Here is a 12776-nt window from a genome sequence, read left to right on the forward strand (position 1 = left end):
ATTATAGGTGTAAGTTCAAATCTTGTCGAGACCACTCGACCACATCCGCTATATAAAAAAAATAACTTCAATAGGCGTAGTTTTACCTTGTCACAGAAGGCGAATCTAGAGATAGACACAATACACATGTAATTAAGCGTGTGTAGATGTTATATTATTATTGAATATCGAATTCAAATCATTATACAGTCACTTGAAATAAGTATATCATACAAACGTGTCTTAACAAGTGACAAACCATAAAATATATGTTCCAACTGGATTTAAGAGTGTTAGAGATGCATGGTTAATACAATTAATACTGATGCATAATTTATTTCATTCTTATAATTGTAATATAAGTTGTTATCCAACATTTAGTGAACACAGTGAACATTCAATACTTATGTTAGACTTCCTGTTTTACAGAATTAATATACTTAGGTATAATCGTAGCAAAATATTATCAATAAATCATAAAGTACTATCATTGATTGAATCTGTACAAAATTCTGAATCGTCTCCATATAATATTGATGTGTGTAAATATCACTGCCATCACCAAAAAGATTAAATATCAATAACAAGAACAACATACACACAAGTTATCATAGACATTTGAAAAACGGTATACAGAAGGATGCTGTGACAGGTTGGATGTTTTACGCGTTGTTTTATTATGTAACAGGACAGTACAATGTAACACTCAGACTAACGGAGTATGTGTTATCAAAATGTTTACCCGATATGCTGTTGATAAAACAAAGTCAACTACACAGAAGCAGATATAGATAGTTACAGACATAATGTACATTATTTAATGACACTGAATGACAAGATGAAAACAGTTGTTTGGGATCAAGTAGTTTACATTCAGCACTCAGCATTAATACCACAAGAACTAGAGCTGGAGGTAGAATACAGTGAGTTCATAATACCACCGTTTATAATGTCTCACTGTCTAAGATTTCTATGCTATCATCACATTGGTGATTCTTACAACAGACAACAGGCATTATGTGATTTGGGTGTAGACCAATATTTGCATCGTAACGTAGCATCTAATACATTTACACTGGTTGGAGTATGTTGTGAGATAAACGGCGATAAGGACGCAGCTTTTCATTTATATGATAAAGCTTTGAAGTGTGATAACTGTATATGTACCTCAGCAGAAAAAAGAAAGTCAAGACTTTTAAACACCTAATTCAAATTCGTATCGCTGCAGTGAGGATGTGTTCAAAACCTTTTCGGTGACCTTTTAGTTTCAACTTCATATTCGTGTGTTATCGAGCTGCATTATGTAACCTGTATAAGGGTTGTTAGTCTTGATAATTCAAATTATATCGCGATACCACGATGTATTCACGAAATAGGTTTTGATATTGCAAATCAATCATATAAATAAATAATGTAATCTCATAAAAACAGAATGCTGATGGAACAATTTGCGGAATGTTTTCTATTCACCTAGTATGTTTTTTTTTAAGTTATCATACATCATATGAATAAAATGACCAGATATATTCAATTACTTCTATGAACATGCTCATATATTTATGTCTAGTGCATCAATGGGCATACATTTTTACTGTAGATTCATTAATTTTCGTGGGTATAAATTTTCATTTCAACACATAGTTTGTACGCAAATCTATTCAATTGATTGTTAGTGATAAAAAATGTAGCCGAGGAGAATTTGTTAAAAAATCACAATCTATTTAAGTCAGCAAGGAAACAGTTGCGAATACAAAGTTGTAATATAAAGTATTCGGTAATAATCAATAAGTTCTTTAAACAAATCTTGCTCTTGACTAGTCTGCGTTCTGATTATTGATCAACGGAAATGAAACAGTGATAATAATCGAAAGTAGTACTCATAAAGCATGTGAAATATTTCCGTTTCAAGACGTTACAAAGCACTTAACATCATTTAATCTTGTTAAATGATATCAAGAATTAAATATGATACAAATTTAATTCATGCATAATGATACGTCTAAAGAAATGGAAGCTAAGACATAAGAAAGTTGTAACCGGAATGAATGTTTCGTATTAGCCAATGGAGTTCGTAGAGTTTCGTCCGTTCGTAAGATGATGAGAAACCTCTATTAGCCAATGGGTCAATACGGCAAAAGCTGTACTGGCCTTGTTCAAAGAGAAATATTAGCTCTTAATTTATACCGAAATGGGTAACGTCATCATTAATTCACATGCTGATTAAACCATATTAAGGATGATTTGCTTACATCAGTTAATAAATAAAACTATGCTTCAATTTCCGTTGATGTAAGTGTTTTATCTTATCAAAAACACTAAAATATATCATCTGAAAATAAGCTTAACAATTGTTAACCCGGATGGTTTGTTTCTCACTATGTGTCAACTTCTTTACATGACTGCCTTTGTAAGTCGATTTGATTTTTTTAAACGACTGCTTAAAGTAATTCATGCGATATTGAGTTAGTAAGAAACAAATGTTAATCCATAATTCAAGGAAGTTTTTATTTCATTTTTTTTTATTTTCGGGGCCATTACTAGCTAACTTGAAGACCTTACAATGATCTAAACATGCTATAGTTGTTTAAATTTTATGTCATGTAGTTACTCTTGGAGAGTTGATTCATTGACAATCATACCACCTTAGTTTATTTTCTAAAAACTGTCACAACTGTTTAATTGAATATTATATGCATCTGCGTGCGTTTTCCTTAAAAAATACATTTATTTCACTGATGAAAAGCATAAACCGATTTATAAGTTCAACTCTCTAAAAAACTTATTTGTGATGTATACCATGCAATAAAAATGAAAGCAAAATATAATTAAAATCAGCCTATGACATGTACAGTTTGAGTACGAGGAAAATAAAACAAAAAAAAGTAATTTTAACATATGTAAGTCTGAAGCCACGTTACTTGATTTCCTTACTGTACAGTTGAACTAGTATTAAACACTTATGACAATTATCTTTCAATCTATTTGTTAAAGTATGAATAAATGAAAATTTCACTACGACAAGTATTGACAATTTCCAGCAGGAAGTTTTTCTTCTTTCGTTTTCATCTTCCTCCAATTACAGCGATATATCATAGCAGTGTTGTGGTGGTCAGGGGTTACAACTGTAAAAGTGTCTCCATTGAACGGAAGGTAAGATTTATTTTATTCCAGGGCAAAAAAATCAAATTACTGAACTCAGGGGAAACCTCAAAACAGAAATTCTCTCATTAAATGTCAAGGTCAAAAGCTCAAACACATTAAATCAATGAAAAACAGTTGTCATATTCCTGATTTGATTTATGCATGTTCTTCGTAGAAAATGGTAGATTGTAATTGTATCGCAGAGACAAACAGATTTATTTGTAAACTTCATTTACTTTCTAAACACGTCAACACCTACTGGCATTGCATTAGTAATAAAATTTGGATACTTTAGTCTTACTTTACGTGTGAACCACAATCGAACGTGATAATTAAGATATAATTAATTATTAAATGTGGATACTTTAGTCTTACTTCACGTGTCAACCACAATCAAACGTAATAATTAAGATATATATCACATTAATCATCTCCAGGGATATATAGTTTTTTAAAATGTTTCATAAAAAAATAAAAAGTCTACATTAATAGTTATCAAAGGTACCAGGATTATAATTTAGTACGCCAGACGCCAAAACTTATCATCTGTCATGGTATAATACGTATTTGCTCTTCCAATTTATTCAATGGGTTTTATGGGTATTATACAGCTTATTTTCAATTGGTACACTGTGTTTCATATGTTAACAACGTTTAGCTAATTAGTCACTGTGGTTTACTTACAAGGATAATCCTGGGAACAAACATTGATCAACTTAAAATGTATATCCTTTTTTTTAACTGTTTATTATGTGAGGCTCTGTCAAATTTTCCACCTCATTTTCACGACATTTTGTTACTAGGAAGAACATCTGAAAGTGCCAACGTTAATTTTGTTAAATTCCGCCATATATGATTCAAAGAGATGTGTTTCCATTAAGTCTCTTGATTTAAGTGTTGTACAATATTATCAGGATTTTAATTTGTTTCTTTTAATAAAAGCAATACAATATATCACCTGAGCAAGGGCTAAACAATTCTCTAACCTGGAAGTTTATTTTCTCTTTTTGCTCAACTCCATAAAAGACAACTATAAATATTTCAAGTGATATAGAAGTATAAAGCAGCATGTGATATATGAAGACCGAAACACAAATGAGACTCTCTGTCAAATGATTCAAGATAATGAGGATATACATTCAGGTTCTATATTAAAAAATGTAAACGTAATCGACCCGTCTTCCAATACTCATAACCAGTTGATTTCAAACTCTTCAGCAATAAACTCTTCATCTAATCTCATTCACAATCTTCACAAAAGAAGCCTTCTCATCTGCCAAACAATTCTCACATAATGGATTCTCATTCTCAACACAAAAGGACTCATCATCAAACTAACCAAGATCGGCATATTACTCATCAAAAGTCTGAAAAACTATGTACAACTAAACAATTTCCTCCAAGGGACAGGTTGGGGAAGTCAGGACAACCAATAGTGGGATTATCTACGACGTGTCGTCTTGCACTCCTCCCTACACTAAGTACAGGAGACAGAACATCTTTACAACTGCTCTCAGATTCCATAGACTTGTACACAAATGAAAATCATGATGAAACAGTATGTCACTCCTCTATAAACATTACCTCTCAGGATTCGTCAGTCTCACCAAGTTTAGACGTCAATAACTCAAATGAACCCTCTTCTTACTCAAATGCTCAAACAAATTCAAAAGGCAATACTAAAGGGAATTTTGCTCATCCTTTTCGTCAAACTTGCCTTCTCAAACATCCTCAAGATCAAAGGGTAATACTGAGGTCCACCAGACTATAGGACGCGTTTTTCCTAGATTGATTTAATGAAAAGTAGTATGTTGTGTTTCGTAACTGTATCTAATCGGTGTATATGCACAACTCGAATAAAATAACATCATCCTATGAACACAATGAAAGTTTAAAACATCGCAAAAAAAAACTAATCATTGTTGTAACTCGTATTTCATTTCAATTTATTTCCTTAATGTACAGTTGAACTAGTTTTAACAACTTATGAGTATCCTTCTATATATTTAAGAAACTATAAGCCAATGAAAATTTATGTAGGGACAAGAATTGTAAATTTCCAGCAGAAAGTTTTTCTTTGTTTTAATTTTCCTGTAACTGCACTGTTAAATCATAGCGGTACTGCGGTGGGCATGGACTATTTTGTCACATTAAAGCTTACTGTCATTACATAAATAAAAAATGGATGATTCAGTGTAACTTCAAGTGTCAATCACAACTCAAATATAACAATTATCAATGATTGATACGAATATAACGTTGTATATCTCCAATGGTAAATCTTTTGTTTTAAATGTTTAATAAAAACACATACAGTCTACATCCAAACTAATCATCAGTAAAGGTATCATACGTGTTTGCCCTTTCAATTGGTACACTGTTTATTATGTGTGTATAAAGTTAAGATAACCAGCCACTGCAGTTTACTTACTAGTATAATGCCAGGAAAATCAGCCACATCTGTTGGATTAGCATCATAACGCATTCTTAGGCTGGTAATCTCTCGACAATCCACAATGTTAAGGGGAACAAAGTCTGAAAAGTCTAATCTTAATTGACTAGGATTGTCAATTGTAATGCGGTCGATCGTTGGTTCTATTCGGACTCCGGAAGTTCTGTGGTTCTTGCTGATTCCTTCAGCTGTGCGGTGGTTCTTTCTATGCCCTCCAGCGTCCTATGTCAATAAAACCTGAACCTCATGAAAAGTCAAAAGTACTGAAATTAATGTTAAAAACCAAGAAATAAAGAAATCAAACAACAATATTTCTATCGACTCTTTTATTTAGTAAAACCATGGTTTATCCAACCCTGGAATTACTTCGTCCGTTTTTGTCGAGCTTTGCACACTTTTGACATTCCTTAAATTTACAGCAACACAAATGCATTTCAGTTATAAAAAACAGAGTCTGTTTTATTGATTAAATCCTTAAATTTTTAAGTTAAAGTTTAATGTAGATATTTAGTTGTTTATATTATCCAAAAAAGGTTCTAAATATTGAAGCTTGTAGTCATCTTTTCATCTTCAAGTTTATCTGTCAATTCCACAGTCTTTATAATTTCATCTCTCTTATTCACATCCCTCAGTTTTGATTATAAGTGCTGATTTACATTGCCGCCATATTGAGAACATGTTTTTATTATATTTGTGGGTTTTTTTTTTTTGCAATGTAAATCTCTTTTGATTTATTTACATTTTATGTACCCGGAAACTTTAGTTCATTTAAAACCTCTTAATTATTATATATACGTAATAGGATTATTCAGGTTACTTTAAGTTAACGTCCGTTAATACAAGTGTTTTACAATTGTATTTAGTAGCTTCCTCGTCCTCGAAATTTAAGATCAACTACAACTGACAAGGCATGCAGTGCTGTGAAGACACTAACAACTGATTGTACTCCATGTAAAACGTTTAATATAGCTCGATGAAAGCACGGTCTAATTAAATGCAACAGTAGTATACCGCTGTTCAAAATTCATGAATCGATAGAGAAAAAAAAAACAAATCCGGGTTACAAACTAAAACTGAGACACAACAGAGACAAAACAGAGACACAACAGAGACAAAACACCGAAACGTAACACACAGAGAAACGAACTGTCATGTAACAATGGCCATTTTCCTGATTTGGTACAGGGCATTTTATAAAAAGGTAAGGTTAATTCACGATGAAAAATATCGAACAGGGCTGTCACACCTCGAATACACTGCTCTTATAAAATTATGTTAGTTTATGATTTCAACTTTGATAATTTCTTTTTTTAGATTCATCATGGACACGAATCATAGTAACCAGGAAAATGACGACAAAAAGCGAATGAATGGAATAAGAAAATTTACATACTGGAAGAAATATGGGGTTAAACGTTTTCCTTATCGTGGAAAGCGCAAATACACTCCATTGGTTTACCAGGCTGATGATGGAGGAATCGTTATCTCAAATGACGTTTTCGGATTGACAATCAGACAGTTTGAACGAATGTATAAAGATTGTTTAGATAGAAGAAAAACACACGAAAGCTGGATAATGAATCTTCGATATCCCGACAAAGCTTCAAATGAATATCTGGAATACTTAGATAAGTGTACAGACTGTAATAAAGGTAATTACTTTTTTTTTATTTCTGTCACAAAATAGAGAATTGGATTTGTGTCTAAAATTTTGATGTAGAACAAATATAAAACTAATCTTGAAAGATGAAAAAACATGTGATAATTTAGAACCATAAATCAGAGACAAACAGAGTCAGGACCTTATAATTCAGACGTTGTCTTCTGTCTTTGTATATCATCATATTTTTTTTGTTTATTTGGTTTTGTCTCTATACAAGCAATCGATTGTTTCGCGTAAATTTATTATGGCAAAGCCATTAAACACTTGCTTATTGTAATTTAGGTTCTGTTTATATGGTGAGTCAAACCGCAACCAACAGCTTCAAAACATCAACCTCAATCAATCGATGGTGGATAATTGTCTCATTTATAATCATACAACATCTTTTTTTGAAATTGACAACACCATAAACTGTTTCTCCTTTCTCGTTTTTTGTATTGATTGGACTGTTGTTTTCCTTGTGTGAATGGTTTACACTAATATGTGCTAGGACCCTTTACAGCTTACTGTTCGATGTGAACCAAGCCTCCGTGATGCTGACCGTTCTTTGACCTATATTCGTGATAAGGGTTTACTTTTACAAATTGTGACTGAAAGAGTTGTCTCATCGGCACTTATGCCACTTCTTCGTATTTACATGTACAAAGACATCACTTAACAGAAAACGATTGAAAAACCCGAAAATTTAGAAAACAATAAAATTTACTTTAAACTACCGAATGATATTTCGTCATCTTCATCTTAAGTAAAAGGACTATGATACTACAGAAGGCGACATATCCAACAATACTGTTTTGTGCAATTGGTGGTAAAACTTTTTTTGTCATTATGTAACGGATCTCGAGGCTAAACCTATGTATTACGAACGTCATTATACGATTTAGATATGAAGAAGTATATTTACATATCTTTTTTTATTTTATAGAGCATTTGTCTTGGACTGAAAATAATTCTATAGAAAACCACTTGGTTAACCACCTTGTAAGAACAATAGGTACTGAAATAGACATACGTAAAAGACAAATACTGTTTATCTTACATGATAAAATACGCAATGCAAAAGACTTAAATATAACAACAATATCAAGTGGGAGTTTAGCAGAAGGATTGGATTTACCAGGAAGTGACGTAGATATAATGCTTGTCAATGAAGTGGTAAACGTAACACAGATTGAAAGGAATATCAAACATCCGGTACAACGTACTGAAGTATTTATGGAGACAGATACTGATTATCCTGGATTTACTAGACTCAGATTGATAGCAGCAGGGAAAAGAACAAATCAAGTTGTATCTAATGAAAGTATTATATATACACAAACAGGTCTATATTTATCAACGACTAAATTTGTTAATTGTATAAAGCAGTTATTTATACAAACATTAGGGCAGAATCTCTTAATACACGGTCCCTGCTTATCAAATCAAAATCAAAATGTAGATACTGCATTCTGCCTTAGAAGTAAATATTTACCATACCATGCCATGCCATGGAAATTGCGTTATCGACGGCAATGGCCCCCTAATGCAATAATTGACAGGATAATAAATTACGGTTGTTTATTAGTACCTATAGGACCCAGGATTATGGCAAATTGTAATTTATTATGGAGAATATCTTTCTCAGTGGCAGAAAAACAACTTGTTCATTCGTTTAATTTCACTCAACTCTTGTGTTATGGTCTTCTTAAATTAACATTAAGACGTATCGTAAACACAAACGACGATGTTAAAGATTTGTTGTGTTCTTACTTTTTGAAGACGGCTTTATTTTGGGTCTCAGAAGAAGTGGATATTGACACATTTCAATTACCTAAATTGTTTATTTGTTTTGATCTCTGCCTGAATAAGCTGATAGCATGGGTAAACAACTGTTACTGTCCAAACTATTTCATACCTGAACACAACATGTTCTTGGGAAAGATCAATCAATATAACAATAAATCTCTACTCAGTGTACTCAATAGTATAAAGTATAGTGGTATCAGTGGATTGATGCAGAATTTATTTCATTCTTATCCCTGTAAAAAAAGCTGTTACCCACCATACAGTGAAACCAGCGAACAATCAATACTAATGTTAGACTTGCTGTTTTACAGAATTTCTCATAGGTGGACGAATGGTCCGGGAATGAGGTCAAATCTTACAAAAACATATAAATTACTAAAATATATTGAATCTATACAAAATTCTGAATCGTCTTCATTTGCTATCGGTGTTTGTAAGTTTCATTATGCTACCATCAGTCAACAAGCTGCACAACTATTACCGACACTAAAACAAATTAATACAAATTATAACATACACACAAGTTATCATAGACATTTACATGACGGTTTACAGAGGGATGCTGTGACAGGTTGGTTGTTATACGCGTCGTTTTATTATGTAACAGAACAGTACAATGTAACACTCAGACTTACAGAATACATTCTATCAATGAATTTACTCGATATGGTGTGTTTAGGTCAAGACCACTACAGTGAAGCAGATATAGATAAATACAGACGTAATGTGCATTCTTCAATGACACTGAATGCCAAGATGAAAAAAGCTGTTGCAGATAATGTCATATTCTTACAGCACTCATCCTTAATACCAAAAGAACTAGAGCTGGAGGTAGAAGACACTTCCTTTGTAATACCACTTATTATAATGTCTCACTGTCTTAGATTTCTATGCTATCATCATATTGGTGATACTTTCAACAGACAACAGGCGTTGCGTCATTTTCGTTCACCACATTTTGTGAACACTAACGTAGTATCTAATACATTTACACTAATTGGAGTATGTTTTGAAATAGCCGGTTATAAGGACGTCGCTTTTCGTTGTTATGAAGACGCTTTGCAATGTGATGATTGTATATGTAGTTCAGCAGAAAAAAGGAAGTCAAGACTTTTAAACATCTAAATCAAAGTTGTATCGCTGCAATGCAAATGTATTCTCAAACAATACTATGATCGTTAAGGCCACAATTAATATGCTTATGTTATCGAACTTGACTATGTAAGGGGTGTTAGTCTTTTTTTAATTCACATTATATCGAGATACAAATAATGTATTGATACAATGTCGAAGAAACCTGATACATCTGTGTATGTACGTATGTATGTTGAAAATAAATGATATCTAAATAATGTAATCTCTTAAAAAAGGAATGAAGGCGAAACAATATGCTATACGGTTTATAGTCTGTACAATAATGTATTTGATTCGGGACTTTCCTTTTCTAATTTTCCTCGGAGTTCAGTATTTTAGTGATTTTACTTTTTGTTTCAATGTAGAGGAATTTTGATATGTACATATCAGGCTGGAAATAAATCATAAACTAATGTACTCTCTGCAAAACGACATGAAGGCGAAAGAATTTGATGAATGGTTTATATTTACTTATTATGTTTGTTTAACATACCATACAACATATATATATAAATGACGAGATATATTTGGATACACCCGCAAAGTGGAGTTTGATAAATATAAGTTGCATTAACTTGTTTTCCAATCCACTATACATAAATATATGTTTTGACTTATCAACGGAAATGAAACAGTGATAATAATCGAAAGTAGTACTCGCTAAGCATGTGACATATGTACATGTCCGTTTCTAGACGTTACAAAACACTTTACATCATTCAAGTTTTTTTTATAATAATAAGTTGCAAATATGATACAAATGTTATTTAAACATAATGATACATGCCGATTTATCCGTATTTAAGATGATTTGATACAAATGTTATTTAAACATAATGATACATGCCGATTTATCCGTATTTAGGATGATTTGCTTATATCATTTGATAGATGAAAGTATGCTTCAATTTCCGTTCATGTAAGTATGTAACACTGTTCAGCAGTATGTTTTCATCTTTTTAATTTATCAAAAGCACTAAAAGATATCATCTGAAAAAAGAGCTTAACAATTTGTTAACCCGGATAGTTTGTTTCTCTCTTTTGTTTCAGCTTCTTCAAATGATTGCTCGTACTAATTCATGCGATATTGACTTTGTTCAAATGTTCATCCATAATTCAAGGACGTTTTTTTTTCAATTTTTATTTTCGGGGCCTTTTATAACGAACACCCCGTTTACACTTGTAATAAATTGAATCGATCTTTATTTGAATCGATCTTAAAAAGATCTGTTCGCGTTTACATTGCAAAAGGAAAATCGATTGAGATCAATCTTATTTAATCCAGTGCGTTTACACTACATCATAAAAAACCCGTCTGACCTTATTACCTTATATTTTGTAAGCAAATAATCCAAAAAATAGAATATTAAAGGAAGTTTTGCTCTCGCACATACTGCAAAGTGATGTAGAAAATAGTTTGCTCATTGGGATTTCGTATGGATTTATAAATTATTATTTTGGTTCATAAATCACAAGTTATTGAAAAAGATTAAAAAAAAATGTAAATGCTTTTGAAGATGGGGATTTGCAGCAAAGAAATATAACTTATCGATTTAGAGGATAATCCTTAAAACAGCGGAATCTATGTTTACTTTTCTTATTCCATCCATCGATTTGAAAAACGTGCGTGTTTGCGGCCGAACATTCGCAGATTCTCTTCATATCTAAATATAACATTCATCTGAATAAAGATCGATCGTGATCGATCTAAGCGTTTACACTAAAAGAAAGATCGATTAAAATAAAATCGAGATTTTTAAAACCACGTCTGGATTGAAGATCGATCTCTCCAGTTTATATTCAGTGAAGTTCATTTTTTTTTGTCATTGTAAACGGGGTCTTACTAACTCGGTTTTGGTTGAGTTCTGCCACAGTTCATAGTAAATAAAGGCAACAGTAGTATACCGCTGTTCAAAACTCATAAATCTATGGACAAAAAACAAAATCGGGGTAACAAACTAAAACTTAGGGAAACGCATTAAATATTAGAGGAGAACAACGACACAACATTAAAATGTAACACACACAGCAACGGACTAAGCATTAGACAACATCCGATGAGAATAACCAATATAACATCAAAACCAAATACATGAATTTGGGATAGACAAGTACCGTGACACGTCTTATAGTAATGTGAATTCACACTCAAAAATAGGAGAAAACAAACGACACAACGTAAACAACGTAAAAATCTTACACACACAGAAACGAACTATGATATAACAATGGCCATAAGCCATAAGCCACAACAAGGTATAATCATTTATTCCAAAAACAATGAAAGTATCTACGTTTTACATCAGTGTGATGTGATGTTGGTAAAACGCTACAAAAACAAAAACGAAAACCTAAGCTAACGCACGACTACAAAAATCATTAAAATAACAGCTAAATTATATGTATCATAATGAATTTTCAATCAAATTACTCGCAAATCATAACACTAAACGGTTTTCCATACATTTATAAATACCGTGCCTAAATTAAGAATAATCATACGTATTAACTACATACTCGTGGCAAATACAATAAACGCAAGCATAATCTTAGTTTGCCGACAGCCCGTCATGTTCGATGGACGCCAAATTGTATTATAAATATTTACAAATATTATCA

General features: G+C 32.1%; 1 protein-coding gene across 1 annotated transcript; it reads left to right on the plus strand.

Moving 5' to 3' along the window:
• The first annotated feature begins 3017 nt into the window (after positions 1-3017).
• On the plus strand, positions 3018-10375 carry LOC139498703 (uncharacterized). Its single transcript, XM_071287226.1, has 3 exons — positions 3018-3129; positions 6887-7224; positions 8161-10375. Exons 2-3 carry the CDS (start codon positions 6894-6896, stop codon positions 10146-10148), a joined length of 2319 nt encoding a protein of 772 aa, XP_071143327.1. The 5' UTR covers positions 3018-3129; positions 6887-6893; the 3' UTR covers positions 10149-10375.
• The last annotated feature ends 2401 nt before the right edge of the window (positions 10376-12776 follow it).

The sequence above is a fragment of the Mytilus edulis genome, chromosome 12, assembly GCF_963676685.1.
Source record: "Mytilus edulis chromosome 12, xbMytEdul2.2, whole genome shotgun sequence".
NCBI lineage: Eukaryota > Metazoa > Mollusca > Bivalvia > Mytilida > Mytilidae > Mytilus > Mytilus edulis.

Bases quoted from the DNA above. Each gene is read 5' to 3' on its own strand.
- LOC139498703 (XM_071287226.1), top strand. From the start codon at position 6,894: ATGGACACGAATCATAGTAACCAGGAAAATGACGACAAAAAGCGAATG. The intron at 7,225-8,160 runs GTAATTACTTTT...TTTATTTTATAG, and splicing joins GTGTACAGACTGTAATAAAG to AGCATTTGTCTTGGACTGAA.